This window comes from Canis aureus, chromosome 19, assembly GCF_053574225.1.
Source record: "Canis aureus isolate CA01 chromosome 19, VMU_Caureus_v.1.0, whole genome shotgun sequence".
Classification (NCBI taxonomy): Eukaryota; Metazoa; Chordata; class Mammalia; order Carnivora; family Canidae; genus Canis; species Canis aureus.
Genome location: NC_135629.1, coordinates 15,553,961 through 15,570,252, shown reverse-complemented (window position 1 = coordinate 15,570,252; position 16,292 = coordinate 15,553,961). Strand labels below are relative to the sequence as shown.

General features: G+C 37.1%; 1 protein-coding gene and 1 long non-coding RNA gene across 19 annotated transcripts in view; one reads left to right on the top strand and one right to left on the bottom strand.

The window, feature by feature from the left end:
* The window catches only part of CNTN4 (contactin 4), a 927,650-nt gene that overhangs the window by 758,282 nt on the left and 153,076 nt on the right, over window positions 1-16,292 (top strand). For all 13 annotated transcript variants that reach the window (XM_077858022.1, XM_077858031.1, XM_077858030.1 and 10 more), the window contains 2 exons: window positions 5,282-5,384; window positions 7,990-8,174. In XM_077858022.1, coding sequence (XP_077714148.1) covers window positions 5,282-5,384; window positions 7,990-8,174 — 288 coding nt within the window. The remainder of the gene's footprint in view (window positions 1-5,281; window positions 5,385-7,989; window positions 8,175-16,292) is intronic.
* Window positions 1-16,292, bottom strand: part of LOC144289691 (uncharacterized) — a 172,076-nt gene that overhangs the window by 48,084 nt on the left and 107,700 nt on the right. The gene's annotated exons all lie outside the window — the stretch shown is intronic.

Genomic DNA, 16,292 nt, shown 5'->3' with positions numbered 1-16,292 from the left:
ACTAGGACAATCTTTAAATATAATGAAAATTCTTTAAACATCATGAAAACCATACCATCCAATCTCTGATCCATATCTTTATGTCCTATAACCTTGTTATAATACAGATCAATCTGTATTATTAGCTCTGTTACTTTAATTTCTATAGCTATAAATATAGATCAATGAGCATCAACCCAGAAATCATCCGTATGACCACCTAAACAACCTAGAGCTCATTTTAGAAAAAACCTGGTGTAAGTGAGTGAAGTCATCATATAAGAAGCTGTGATGCTGATACTTTAGAAATGACTTCCGTGCCTGGAAAGAAGTGCATGTTTGAGTTAATAGCTATTGTGTGTCATAGTATAAGGCCTATATTCTTCTATCTTTTCCTCTCTTCCACAAATTCCTGCTAATCATATTTTTTCTTCATATGCTTGGTACTAAACTAGGATTTGTGAGGGCCACAGGAAAAAAAATCAGAAGTATTTCCATTCCTCAAGGAAATGAAAGCACAAAGAAAGAGATAACATGTCTATAAATAGCTATAAAGATGATAGAAAACAGTAATGCTGTTTGAGAAGGGCTCAGGATTTTGTGTGTAAAATGACATTACTTATATGGCTGTAGTTTTTTAGTACCTATTAGGTGAAGAAACAATGATAGAAGCTAGAGGTACAAATGAAAAAGATAGACGCATTACTTGATGTCATGCATTGTACAGTCTCAATGAAATGACAGATACTAGACTCATACATAAACAAGATTGTGAATTATGATAATTAACATAGAGGAAATAGATGTTAATAAAGAATAACACAGCAACTTATTTTAGATAGTGTGATCAGAAAACATTTCTGTGAAGGGGCACCCTTTGAGCTGAGACATGAAGCATGAGATAAGTCATTCATGTAAAAAATGAATGAGGAATGAAAGAAATTTCCACACAAAGACTTGCATTCAAATATTCTCATAAGCATTACTCTTTATAGCCAAAAGTGGAGGCAACCCAATAAATGCCCATCAACTGGTATTATGGGCTGAATTGTGTCCCCCCAAAAAGCTATGCTGAAGATATAACCCCACCCACCCCCAGTACTTCAGAATATGACCTTATCTGGAAATAGGGTCTATACAGGTGTAATTAGTTCAGATGAAGTCATTATGGATGATGGTGGGCCTTAATCCAATATGAATGGTGTCCTTATAAAAATACAATGAGAAGACACAAAGCATGTCCTGTGATGACAAAAGAGAGACTGGAGTAATGGAGATGCCAGGCAAGGAACATCAAAGATTGATGGCCACCACCAGAAGTTAGGAAGAGACAAGGAACGATTCTACTCAGAGTGTCAGGAGCAGAGGGCCTGTCATTGCCCTCATTTATGACTTCTAGCCTCCAGAACTGTAAGAGAATAATTTTCTTTTTTTTTAAGCTACTCACTTTGTGTACTTTGTTGCTAATATGACCAGGGAATAAAAAAGTAAAATGTGGTATCTCCATACAGTTGAATACTATTCAGCAATATAAAGGAACAGATACATGCTGCAACATGGATGAATCTTGATAACATTATGCCAAGTGGGAGTCCAGATGCAAAAGAATATATAGTGTCTAATTATATTTATATGAAATATCCAGAAAAGGCAAATTCTCAGAGACAAAAAGCAGATTAGAGGTATTGCCTCGGGCCGGGACAGGTTCTGAGGATTGACTATGAACAGGCATGAAGGATCATGGGTCATGGAAATGCTCTAAAACTGGATTATGGTGATGGCTTTACAACTTGGTAAATTTACCAAAAATCTTTGAATCATACACTTAAAGTTGGTCAATTTTTGATATGTAAATTATCCTTCATAATGTGTTTGTGTGTATATGTGTTTTTTCAAGAAGTCAGGGAAAGGACACCTCAGTTGATTAAGCATCTGCTGTCAGCTCAGATCATGATCCCATAGTCTTAGGATCGAACCCCCTATGGGGCTTCCTACTCAATGGGGTATCTGCTTCTTCCTCTCCCTCTCCCTCTACTCATACTTGCTCACTGTCTCTCTTTCTCTCTCTCTCAAATAAACAAATGAAATCTTTAAAAAATAAATAAATAAAGAAGTCAGGGGAAACATTCAGAACTGAGGCAAAGAGGTTTTTATTCTATGCGATCATTTAAAGGGCACTATGGACTAGAAAATAGGCCAGGCTGAGGAGGAGGAAAAGGATCCTGGAGGAGTGGACTTCAAGTCTGGGCCTTGGTACATAGGAGTTTAGGATGAGGAGATAACAGGGCAGGGGATCTTCTACTCTGTCTCTGCATTGCAGTGATATTTCAGTTTCTCAGGAAAAGGTCCTGTGAGATATATTTGCTCCTTGGTATATCTTCCAGAGCTGGGTAAAAGAAACCTAGTGGATATGTAGTGTTTGTAGAAAGAAGAGGCAGGGCAGCCCGGGTGGCTCAGTGGTTTAGCGCCACCTTTGGCCAAAGGCCTAATCCTGGGGACCTGGGATCAAGTCCCAAGTTGGGCTCCCCGCATAGGGCCTGCTTCTCCCACTGCCTGTCTCTGCCTCTCTTTCTGTCTCTGTGTGTGTGTGTATGTGTGTGTCTCATGAATAAATGGATAAAATCTTTAAAAAAAAAAAAAAAGAAAAGAAAGAAAGAGAAGGCAGAGGGAAAACCTGATCACTGCTAAAACAACCTTGTCCCTTGTATTTTAACATTATTGCCTCATCTCCTTCCCACACATGATGCACTGCAATGCAGATTGTTTTGATTCCCTGGGAACACAAAAGACCTCTTTTTTCTCAAAGCAATTCTTTTTTTAATTAACACTGCTCTTGGAGTACATAACCACACACACAACACTAAAAGGTGTTAACTTGTTCCTGCACTCAGAGTCATACTACTGATATTTATGGGACAATGAGTCAGTTGTATGCTGTTGGTTAGCAAGTTCAGCAGCTGTGTGTGAATGCCATCAAAAGCAAACGCCACTTCTTTACTGGTCCAGCTTTGTGACAAATGCTCAAAGGAAGGCAAATCCAAGTTTAAGTGGAAGAGAACTCAGACTGGCCAAAAAGGAAGGAATGATTTTGTGTCTGAATGCGGCAAACATGGATTTAGTATAGTTGAATCTGGTTTTGTAGTGTTAATCATTGCAGTGGTGAGAAGCCATAGTAAAAGAGGAAGGGGGGGACCAGGGTTGCAACCTAGAACACGAACTAGCTTGTTGTAAAACAAAAGACAAGCTGCTTAACACCTTTTAGGTTACAGCCTTGCTCACAAAAGGAAGAGACAGATCAGACTGATTTTAATTGGGGGAAAGGTGCTTGCTTTAAAGTCCTTTTTTTAAAAAAAAAGATGTATTTATTTTAGAGAAAGTGCAAGCATGCACATCGTGGGGAGGGGCAGAGGGAAAGGGAAAGAGAAAGTTTAACAGACACTGCACTGAATGGGGAGCCAACATGGGGCTCAATCTCATGATCCTGAGATCATGACCCGAGTGGAAACCAAGATTTGAGCACTTAACCAACTGTATTACCCAGTGCCCCTATTTAGAGTCCTTTTGGGAATAGGTTGCTAGCTACAGATCCTGTCTGTGGGAAGGTGTGCATCAATGGATGCCCAGATTAAAAATGCTAAACTAAATTATTTTAAAGTTCCCTCCCAAATCCAATCTTCCTTGTCATTCTGTGAAAGGAAAGAAAATCAAACAATTATGTTCACCTTTGCACGTTTGATTACATACCTCATAGCAAACCTAGCTAGACAGTTATGTCATATGACACTGTTGATTTTCTGTTTACACATTAAGGAAATCCCCTTGATGCTTCCCACATATTAAAGCTGCAGATGAAAAGAATCACCTCTGCAAAGTGAGTGGAATTGCTTCCCTCTGTCATTGTACCTGTCCCCATCCACTCCTAGTTTTTACCTTTTCTTCTGAATCCTTCAGTCTTTTTTTCTATAACTATGGGAAACCTAAAGAGAGGTGAAATGGAAGATGCTATCATTTCTTGGTAAGTTAAGTAATTCCAAACTTTATACTGGCACTGCTAAATCAGAGACCATAGGACAAAATTAGAAATTGAATAAAAATAAATGTATTCAATCAATTAGAGCAGTAGGACATGGGGTCAGGAATGTGTTGATAAGAAATAATTAACGAGGGTTGCCTGGGTGGCTCAGTGATTGAGCATCTGCCTTCAGCTCATGTCATGATCCCAGGGTCCCGAGATCAAGTCCTGCATGGGCTCCCTGCGGCGAGCCTGCTTCTCCCTCTGCCAATGTCTCTGCCTCTCTCTGTTTGTCTCTCATCAATAAATAAATAAATAAATAAATAAATAAATAAATAAATAATATATTTTTTAAAAAAGAAATACTCAACAAGTTTTAGTTATAAAGTATGGACTTAGGTTGTTAGGTTATGTTACCTTGGCCACAAATGTACATTTTCTAGGATATGGGAAAATGGGAGAATATGATCTTCAAAGTAAGCATGCCATTGGGAAGGTGAGCATAATTTTAAGATTGTTTTCTGTAGTTGCTTCCTACTGTCCTTTATTTATACATTGGTTCAAAATATAATAATACTGCCATTTGATGCTACCTTCTCTGCATTAATTTATGATTAATTCTGATTGGTAATGAAAGTGAATAATAAATTAATGCATGGTCACAAAATGATTATTCAGATTTTTTTATATAGACATAAGAGAGCCTGGATGTATTTTTTTTTAAAGATTTATTTATTTATTTTTGATAGACATAGAGAAAGAGAGGCAGAGACACAGGAGGAGGGAGAAGCAGGCTCCATGCCAGGAGCCTGACGTGGGACTCGATCCCGGGACTCCAGGATCGTGCCCTGGGCCAAAGGCAGACACTAAACCGCTGAGCCACCCAGGGATCCCTATTTTTTTTTTTTAATATTTAAACTTTTTCTGCATGCAGTATGTTTTCAAAAAAGATAATTTACTTGATATTCCTGATGACTAAGACTTTATTCTTTCCTTTTTTGGTCCTATGACTGCCTTTAAAAAAAAAAAAAAAGGTTTTTTGATAAGTGAAGTTATATACATGGAGAATTTGATCCTAGGCAGATGGTATGGCACTGTGATACAGAATTTACCCTCATAGGAACTGGGAGAAGAGCCACAATTCAAGGCTGGTTAGAGATAGAACCAGCTCTAAATGAAGAAATTAATTGCACACATAATGATGTATTAGAACATCCTACATTAAGAGATAAAGCACTTGTGTACATTTTAAAAGAACCACAAAGACTTAGTTCCATTGTTTATTCACAGGGGTGATGGGTGAATATGAGCCAAAAATAGAAGTGCACTTCCCAGAAACGGTGCCGACTGCCAAAGGAACAACAGTGAAGCTGGAATGCTTTGCCTTAGGAAAGTAAGTTCTGGTTTCTCTTCCATCTTGTCCTCTATTTAGCTGGGCAGATATAGAATTTTATTTGCACTGTTCACAGTGATGGTTTCTGCAGTAACTGAAAGTAAGTCAAGCCTTTCTCTTTGTAATTCTACGTATGCATCTTTGTTTCTGCCCTCTTACCATGGAGAGGGGACCTATAATGGCACAAGGGGATTAGGCTGCCACAATTGACAGGGCCACAAAGAAGAAGAGAATGGGCAATTCTGAAAAAGTATTTTGTTCTATTATTGTGACCTGTAATGTGCATGCTGTCTAACCCAGAATGACAGGAAAACAATGGCCTTCATTTGAGGTACGCTCAAGCTGACTATTTGGAAAAATATGGACTTTCATTCTGGCACTAGTTTACAGAGGATGCATCAAACTTTTCTTGAATTTCTTTTTAAATTATTAGTCTCTTCTCCCTAGTTTGGATTTCGTTCTGTTCTGGCTAAATATAGGTGAGACCTTAGATTCTTTAAGAGAGTCTCTATTTTAGAGGCTTATCTGAAAATTATTCATGACTTTATTATTAAATCTGTGGAGTGATGAACCTGAGATCCAGTTTGCCTTTCCATAGTGTATCTCTCAGAGGACATAAAGAAAATGAAAAACAGATCAGTTAAGATTCTCCCAGTAACCCTGAAAAAAGGATTTGGCATAAATGATACACACTGTCATCTAAAATGAGAATTTTTAGGTCATCTGTGGATTTTAATGATTGATGTTACTCTGTACACCCAACCCCATCTTCTCAGCTAACCCACTGCTAACTCCCCATCCTCTTCCTGTGCCCTAATGTTGACTAAAGCAGCAACACTAACTTGTACTCAACCCCCCTCCTATCAGCATGTAATCTGTTTCTGTATATTTTTTGCATTTTACACCAACCATAGAAGAAAGACATTCCTTTTTCTCATTATATTTTCCGCTCTAATAAAAGGATTTTTTGGGTTTCCGTGTTTTTAAATCAAGGCAGTTTAAGCTGCAATATTATCTTTACTTTGGCACAATACAATACAGTGGTAAATTCTTATGTCCTGGAAACTTACCACATTAAATAAGCTATGACCTATCTGTAGGACTGAATGCTGTACAGACATTAAAAGTCAAATTGTAAAGCAACATATGAAAAGTAAGAAAATACCCATGATTTATTGCTAAGAGACTAAAAGCAGATTGCTAAGTTATATAACATGGCTACATCACATTTTTTAGTTTAAATATATACATTAGGAAATACAATCCAGGGAAAAGGTGAAAGCAGGTAGCTGCATAGGCTAGGTATAAATTTGGTAAACTATGCAAGGTGACACCTTAAAAAATCTTTCTTTGGAAAAAGAGAAAAATTCACATTGTTCATACTTCAAAGGGGGTATGAATTAAACTCTATTCACACTGCTTGAATGGCACTGGAATAAAAACAAGAGACCAAAATTGGGCTCCTCCAGTCTACACAGAAATGTTTGGGGATGCACATCCAGCTGCCGAAACACATCATCATTGCCCAGTTAAGAGCGGGAAGACTATGTCTAAGTACAGTTATTTGTAAAGGCATGTATTAAGTGTATATCTCATCAAATGTAAAGGCACCAGTAATGTACTTTTGATAGAGCCCTTTCTGTATCTTGAGTTAGTGTCTGTTGAATTAACTTAAATTGTTCTAAACAAGTATAGTAGAACTGATGGCTTTAATTTTTTAAATACCATCTCAGGTTTTCCAGAGAAGATTAGCAAGTCTTTAGCCTAATTAGTTCTCTGTGTGTGTGTTTTTGTGCAAAATAAATAGTAAATAATTGTATCCCCTGGTAGGAAGCTGCAATCTTAAAAGCTGTGGTTAGCTTGCTAAACCATTGATTTGCAGACTCAACGATGCCCTCTTTGCAACTTAAGCTGTGTTCTCACAGTTCTGGCTGTAGGATGATAGATGCCTTGAGAGTACATAAAGACCCCACAGATGGCTTCTTTCCTTATCTTACTAATTTAAGTGAAATTTCCCCAAACCACTCTCCTAGTGAACTACTGCTATAAGTTGGTAAGGTTCTGTAGAGAATTTTCCGAGAGAGAAAGCAGAAGCTGCTAGTTTCTTATTGCCTGACCCTCAAAACTGGCACAACATCCCTCTGTCTTCTTTCAATAACCAAAGTAGTCAGACAACTCAACAGGGTTTTTAATGCAAAGGAGGATCTGGACCTCATATGGGAGGAATGTGAAAAAATTTGCTTGTCCTTTTCATTCTGACACATTTGTGCATGGAAATTTTTATTGTCATATTTATGCCTTAGGAAAAAAACAGTTATACTAAAAAATATAACAAGCATATAAAAATCTGTTTTTATTTTAGTGATAATATTACATATTTTTAAGGTTAAGAAAAGTTATTTGATTCTAAGAAAAACACAATATATAGTAATACTAGAAATGTGGATATGGTTAAAATCTTAGTGATATGTGAATGAGTGAAATTTGGGGAATACTGTCTAAGGCAAGCTTATATGTTTAGAACAAAGAAGGAAGGAGTTATGGGAAGCATAGGTTCAAAAAGTTTTCTCTAATTTGATTCACTCTTTTTTATTCTTGCTATCAGTCCAGTACCAACTATTATCTGGAGAAGAGCTGATGGAAAGCCTATAGCAAGGAAAGCCAGAAGACACAAGTCAAATGGAATTCTTGAAATCCCCAATTTTCAGCAGGAAGATGCTGGTTTATATGAATGTGTGGCTGAAAATTCAAGAGGGAAAAATGTAGCAAGGGGACAGTTGACTTTTTATGGTAAGTTTGCATTTCCAATTTATCATTTGTAATGCTACAGACCTTGGCATTAAAAGCATAAACTGGGAGGTTTGCATTCAGGCTTTTTGGGAAAGAGCATGTAAAATAAGACTGTGTAAAACCCTTGGTTTGCTGCTAATTAGCATTCCCTGGGTGATTCTGGGTGTGGAGAGTGAGGGTGGGGGACAAGGATGTTGACAGGGCAGAGGGGAAGAAATCAGGCTGAGGTGTTTGGGAGATGCGTATTAGTGGAAATGCACTTGCAAAGGAAGCATTTTTCTTCTTGCCATCAAGCTGTAAACCTGACACAGGAACCTTTTGTTATTCTTTCTCCTGATTTATTTCATTTTAAACTGTATGCTTTTCTTCTTTCAAATTTTGATTTGGGGCTCATGTTAATTCTTTGTAATTGCTTGTATTTGATAGCAATTTAATGTGGTACCACGAACATTTCAAAATGCATACTCCCCAAATTTAGTTCTTATCAGAGTGGAGCGTGACAAATCTCTCTCACCCCAAAGACTTTTTATGTGCAGCTGCTCCTGTTCCAATCAAATCATCGGCATTGATCCAAACATAATATAAATGTAAAACCGCTAGCACGTGGTCGCCAATTTAGCCAGTCTTGGAAACCCTGTTAGGGCATCGATTTGAAATCCAAAATGGGATCTCATTGGATAGGCATTTTGAAAGCAAATTGAGTTCTGCCAAATTGGAACATGTTTGAATCCCATCTTTCTGGGATATTGGAAATAAATACCATAGATTGATAATTATTCACAAATAGTTTAAATATACAACAATGTATATTAAAATGCTGAGAGTAGCTCCTTAGGGGCAGGTTGTAGCAAAAGTTTTAAATGTTCTTATTTTTTGCGATAACAGATACCATAAAGGTCTATTTATTTAACCATTTCTTCTTCCAAAGCATTTTGGTTTTAAGATATAGCCAAATATTTTGTTCATTAATCATAGAAGCATGATCGAAAACTGAACAGAGATTTGGAGTATCAGCTAGCTTGCAAGGAACTCCCCCACATGACCCTCAGGATTCAGAACTCACACACCTGATATATCAGGGTAACAGGAGAGCACACATGGCTCTAGGAACTATTTCACATGATGACCTGAGCAACAGTTGTTTGAACAAATTTATACACTTCTTTAATCATTCATATTTCTTCAACAATTATGAGGAACTAATTCTGCTCAAACCAACTGATGGACCTGATATTTAATCTTTACTCTTAAACTGTGGTAGTTGATACTTTGGGTGAAAAGCAAAAGACTCCGTAGTTAATTGACTGAAAAATGTAAGACCAAAAGTTACATGTTTAGTGAGATACAATTGATGTATCTTTCAAGTGTTTAGGGTACATTTTTCTCACAAGTGTAATAATTATTTATTTGTCAGGTAAGGACAACCTGAAAATATTCGGGTAAATAGCCAATGTTTTCTCATTTGTATTAGTTGAATAGACTGCTCAATTTAGTGTGGTTGTTCCTAAGTGTTATTTGAGTTGCTCAACTCATTGAATAAAGTATTTTCACTTTACTCTTTTTAAGTGAAGTATCTGTTTTTGTTATGAAAGTATGAAATGTTCTGTAACCAGGAGTTGATGTAGTGCTTTCTAGTGGGTCAAAGTTTTCCTGCATTGGAAAAAGAGTACTCCAGAGGTACTGTTTTGGAGACTCAAACTTGTCACTGGCCCTCAGCCTTGTGCAGTAAAATGGTTTTTTCTTCAGGGATCCTGCCCTAGAGATGAAAATCAGGTTCTAACAGTGTTTCCCTTTTAAATGGAGTTATCTGCATCCATGCATGGGGGAAAAAGCAGAATGAAATTTGCCTGCTTTCTGAAGATAACTCAGCTTTTTTCTCAGTTGCCAACCACCCTTGGTATTAGAAGCTTGTCAGATCAGTTGACTTTAATAGCACTTGGCTGTTGCATCTATGTTTATTCTTTTGTTTTTCCTCAACTAGCATATCAGTGACACAGAAATTATCGAACTGTTTTCATTGTCACAGGAGAGATTAATTATACAAAAGTGCTTGGCTGTCATTTTTTTTCTCTCATTTTTTTGGTCTCTATTGGGTTTTCCCAATGCTGAGTTCCCAATATCCAGCTGTCTAGATCTCCAATTTAAATGAGTTATTATAATTAAAATCACTATGTAGCACAAAAGGGGAGAAAATAGCCCCAGTCACTTATCCATGAACATTCTGTCTTTGTTGACAAGAGAATTTCTTACAACATTAAGATGTGCTATGCTCAGGGATTATAAACCATGGGTTTGAGTTTAGGAACCTGTTTCTCTTTTATGGTTCTAAGTTGTTTATTCTGTTCATCAAATCGCCACCTCAACAGCCACAGGTGTGCTAACTTCTCATCTGGCTTAGCAAAATGGCTATTTTTATTGTCTAAAACTGGAACCATTTAACCTTCCTCCAAAGGCCTCCTAGACCTGATTCCATTGTTCCCATCTTCCCTGTGTCAGAATGATGGAAGCTTCTATTCCTGGCTGGTGTATTCCCACTATAACTGTATTTGTAGGTTAGCATGTGCTACTCATGTTTAGGATGTGTGAAGATTTAAAACTAGTTCAGACATAAAACATTTTACCCTACACTGTCTTTCCAATTTATTTTATTTTTGCCATGACTTATACTTGACCAGTGTGGTCTCTAGTTTTGATGTTTTCTTTATTTCTTTCCTTCTTTCTTTTTCTTTTTTTGTATAGTTGACACACAATGTTACATTTGTTTCAGGTATGGGAAATAGTGACTGGATAAATTTATACATTATACAGTGTAGTCTAGTTTTAATCTGCTTTTTCAGACATTTTTCAGCATAAAAAATTTCTACAAATAGATCTGTAATTTTCAAGAATAAGATACAATAAATCTTTGTTGCTAAGGTAGAAATTTTCCAGTGATTTTAATATCTTATTAATTCGTTCAACAAATATTCTTTTCATTGCCTGCTGTATTGTGGGGCATCCTGATTGGGTGGCGGATGGCGGCACAAGCAGTGAAAGAATTCACCCGAGTCATAACAAAGGAGATAGATGTTTATTTAATACAATGCAAAGGAGCAGTAGGCAAGACAGCAAAGGAGAGAATGTCAACCATGAGGTGGTGGTAAGGGGCTATAGTTACAGGGTGGAGTATGGGAATATATGGAACTTTCCTTATTTTGATAATCTTAGGAACTGTGCCTGGTTGTAGTTGGTCAGTTAAGGCCTGTGACTATTTCAAGGTGAGTAGCTTAATGATCCTGTTTGCATTCAGCTCCATGGTCACTCTGGCCCCTTTTGCCTTGCTCAGGTTATTAACATTACTCAAGCCTGTTAGAAGAGGTCTCTATACAAATGGTAGGCAATGTTAGGCAATAGGGTTACAGTACAACTCCCTGCCCTCAAGGAGATTGTTGCTACTAGAAGTTGAAGACAATATACTATTAAGCAAATAAATGAACTAGAAATTTTCATATTATGATAAGAATTATGAAGAAAATAATTAGGATGATATGGCATAAAATAATTAGGAGCAGGGGAAAGGCTCCATAAGGTAGTCAGGGAAGACTAGTCTGAGAATTGTACTCTGAGCTGAACACCAAAGGGTGAGCAAAAGCCAGACTTTCGAGGGAAGTACCTCCCAGGCAGAAGGCAAGGAATTGCGAAGACCCGGAGACAGAAAACGATTTGATATGTTTGAGCTGCATCAAAGAAACCAGTATAATTAAAGCATGGTGAGACAGAGCAAAAAGTCTTGAAAAATAGGAGGGTGACACATACCTCACAAGCCAGGCAGAGTTTGGGTTTCATTCTGAGTATAATGGAAAACTATTGGAGGATTTTAAGAAGGGGAATGACTCGATATGATTCATGTTTTTAGAAGACCACTTTAGTTGCTTTGTGGTGAATAGATTCTGGGGAACCTAGAGCAAAAGCAGGATAATCAGTCAGGGACCCATCTAGGTAAGAGATGTTGGTGGCTAGGACTCAAGGAAAGAAAATAAATGGAGATACTTGAGAGAAATTTTGGAACTAGAGCCAATAAAACTTACCATTCTAATAAACTCAGTTTGTAGATGGAACTGCTTCCCAAAGAGATTATGTAGCCAACCTCAGTTTACATAGTAAGAAACAGAGCCAGATTCCAAATGCCATGCTTGTTCCTCCATGTTAGATAGAGGTTCTTGTACTTCAATGTGCATTAGAATAACATGGAAAATTTATTAAAATACTGAATATTGGGCCCCCCCACAGAGGTTCTGATTCTGTAGGACTGGAATGGGGCCTGAGAATTTGCATTTTTTAAAAGTTATGCTTCAGTAATGCTGTCATAGCTTGTCTAGAGTCCACACTGTGAGAAACATTGCTCTCTCCTAAGCTGTTTGCAAGTGGCAGAGTGAAGCAGATTAAAGTGGGTTCATGCAAAAGTGTTCCTGGTTCTCACAAAGCTAACAGCTTGCTGTCACATCAGGTATTGTAGACAGTCTACATAGACAAAGTAGAATGAGAGTGCTAAAGTAATTATCTTTGAAGAAGGGAAAGGAATGTATAAAATATATTTAATTCACTTGATAATTACTCATTTTTCCACCTCATTGTGTCTGTATAGTCACTTCCTTTCTTTCACAGATAGACCAATAGTATTATATAGTCATCATTTAGAAGAATGAAGTGTGAACTAAAGAATCTGATATTTAATACTCTTTTGTAATTTCTCCTATATGTAACAGGTGTTAAGAGAGTAAAATCATCTTCACCATTAGGAAACAGAGAACAGAATATTTGAGCAGGCTTATCATTCATAGAATCCTGTCATGTTTGAACTGGAAGGAACTATTGGGGCCAACCCTTTGATTTTTATAAGCAAAGAAAATAAAGCCCAGAGACATAAATTAACTTACCCATGATCATAGGGTGAGTGAGAATTAGAGCTATGACTAGAGCTACTCTTTCTGTTACACTGCACATTACTTTTTCTGCCAAGAAGATATTTTAATACAATAGGTAAGGGGGAAATCCATTAATCACCTGGCTACTTTTTCTCTGTATTTTCCACAACCAGCATCATAAAATGAAAACATCCAGATGGACAATTGACTTTCTCACTTCCTATTTTCTAAGATAATCAACTGATTATTGAGTCCAAAAGAGCTCTTTTTATTTTCATTTCTAAATTACATATTTAGTTGTATGTCTAGACCTTGTATGCTATGGTCCTTTGGCTTAAATGGCAAAACTGTAGGCTTGAGGACTCTGCAAACAAATGTTTGAGTATCTCTAAGGTCATCAATAAGTGAATACAGAAGCATCAGACAGCATAGCATACTAATTTCCCCCCGGATATGCTACGTATATGTGATCACTAGATAATATTCAGCCCTACAAAGTGGCTTAAAGGACACAGTGACCAAAAAGATGAACACAACAGATAAGGTAATTTCACAGTAGAGCAATAGTCTGCTTAATTATCCTGGACAGAACTGATACTGAGACCCTCAATTTCCCTCAGTGTCACTTAAGATAAAGTCAACAGTTTTTGTTTCCTTTTCTTTATCTGGTAGTTCTAATAAAATGGCTTGCTGCAATTTTTCAAGAGGTGCACACTGAGAACATATTGTAAATGATGGCCAGTGGGAAATAATACAGAAGTGGGGACATGAGATCCTTAGGACAAGAGAAGCCTCAGATTAGGGAAGAAAAGGTTATATCAAGGAGAATACATTGAAATACAATGCAGTTCCCTCACTCTGTATTACCATAGAAAGCAGAGGTACTATTACAATTTTTATACCACAGGATTACTGTTTAAATATACTCATGGCAAGCTTTACATAAGTGGATTTGTTTATCTGAAAGTTCCCGTGCTTGTCTAAAGTAGAAGTTCTCACACTTTTGGTTTCAGCCATTTTTTTCACCTTTAAAATTTGTTAAATACTTCAAAGAATGTTTGCTTATGTTGGTTATATCCAAAGAATTTTTGCTTATGTGGGTTGTATCTATCTATCTATCTATCTATCTATCTATCTATCTATCTATCTATATCATATTAAAAATTAAAACTGAGAATTTAATTTAGGAATATTTTATTTTATTTTATTTATTCATTCATGAGAGACACAGAGAGAAAGAGAGGCAGAGACACAGGCAGAGGGAGAAGCAGACTCCATGCAGGGACCTGACGTAGGACTGGATCCTGGGTCCCCAGGATCACACCCTGGGCTGAAGGTGGTACTGAACCGCTGAGCCACCTGGGCTGCCCTAGGAGTTTATTTTAAAATGACAACATGTAACATAATTATTTTAAGAAACTGTATTTTTCCCCAAAAAATTAATGACAAAAGGGGTATTGCTTATGTTTTTGTAAATCTCTTTAATGTCTGTCTTAACAGAAGAAAACTTGATCTCATACAGATAGGTAGTTGGGAGGAAAAGATATCATGGGCTTTCTGAAAGAGACTTGGGAAACCCCAATGGTCCTGAGACCACACTTTGAGAGACACAGATCCAAAAGTATGCTCACATCATCACTGATGGTAGGGTTGAAAATATTTTGAGAGCCTACAGATAGAGATGGATGTTGGAGATAAGCAGGCCTGTGTGCCCATCCTAACTGAACCACTTTCTGAATTGAGAACTTACTACTTCGAGGCCTCATCTATAAAATGAGGATAATTCTATTTAGCTTGAGAACTTACTACTTCGAGGCCTCATCTATAAAATGAGGATAATTCTATTTAGCCTACAGATTACTATAAGGTTGAGAAATAACATATATAAAGTGATACTGAAGAGATATTCCATAAAGAAATAGCATCATGCTTTGGTAGTATTTTGTTCAGAAGGTAGATAGGGGAAGGAGAAAGAAATAAGCTCAACGCAGTAAGAACAGATTCTGAGAATCACTAGGTAGTGAGTAAGTTGAAAATTAAAAGGAAATTAATCCATGTTAGGCTAGAGTAATAGCTTGGTTTTCTTGGGTAGATATGGGGTTAGTGAACCAACCTTAAGGCCTTACAAAAACAAGTAATGGCACAAAATAGGCTGTTTATGCCAAATGAACAGAATCTATTCAGAAGGACTACAATTGGAAGATCAGAGAAGGCTTTGTGGAGGAGGTGTTTCTTCAGAGTAAAAACAGGTTGGAAATGAAGTGGAAGAGAATGTTTCAAAAAGACAAAGTGGTAAGATCAAAGTTTTGAGGAGGAACTGATTTATTGGACTTGTGGACAAAGAAGACCCTTACTTGCCAAGGACTATGCGTTCACTGGGCATAGTTGGAGAGAAAGTAAGAGAACTGAGTAGAACCAGATGATAGAGTACTGTAACTATTAGCCTAAAAATATGAATTGATGGTAGTGTTCTCTTAGTATGTCTAACATTTACAGTGTACAAAGCACATTCACAAATCCTGTCCATTATCTCACAGATTATTTCCCACAATCGTATCTGTTGTATTTACTAGTGAATGCCTATTAATAGAAATGTACTTGCTTTTGGTTGCACTCCAATATGCCTTTCCATAGTTGACTTTTACCTTCTGTGCAGAGTTTATGATTGTTACCTGTGAGAGAGTTGACCTCATGGTATTGCCATTGCCAGAGGCAAAAGTGCAATATAGAGGTAAAGAGACCCTAACTAGGAGTGTCTGAGGGAAGCACAAATTAACAGAGAATCCAGGAGATCCAAGAATTAGATTGGTTCAAGATGCAATCTAAAGATTTAGCATATTAAAGTTAGAAGAGACTTCAGATACTGTTAAGTCTAACCTTGCCTCAATTTAAATGAGAAAAGCTTTCAATCACCAGGCTCCAAATCCAAGCTACTTCTTACAAAACAAGATTAGATGGCTTCAGCATAGTATTTTTCAAAGTGCATGTATTGTTTAATCATCAAGTTCCTTTTTTTCTACATTAAATTCTCAATATTTAAAACAAACCAAGGCTTCTCTAGTTGAAGACAGGACCTCCTCAGAATCCTCAGAGTTTCACAGAATTGAATTTGAAAACCGCCATATTAGGGTGCTTGCCTGCTGATATGTGCTGAGTGGATGAGAGCCTGAAGTCAGAGGATGGTAGATTATGAGGGCTGAATGAATATCAAATA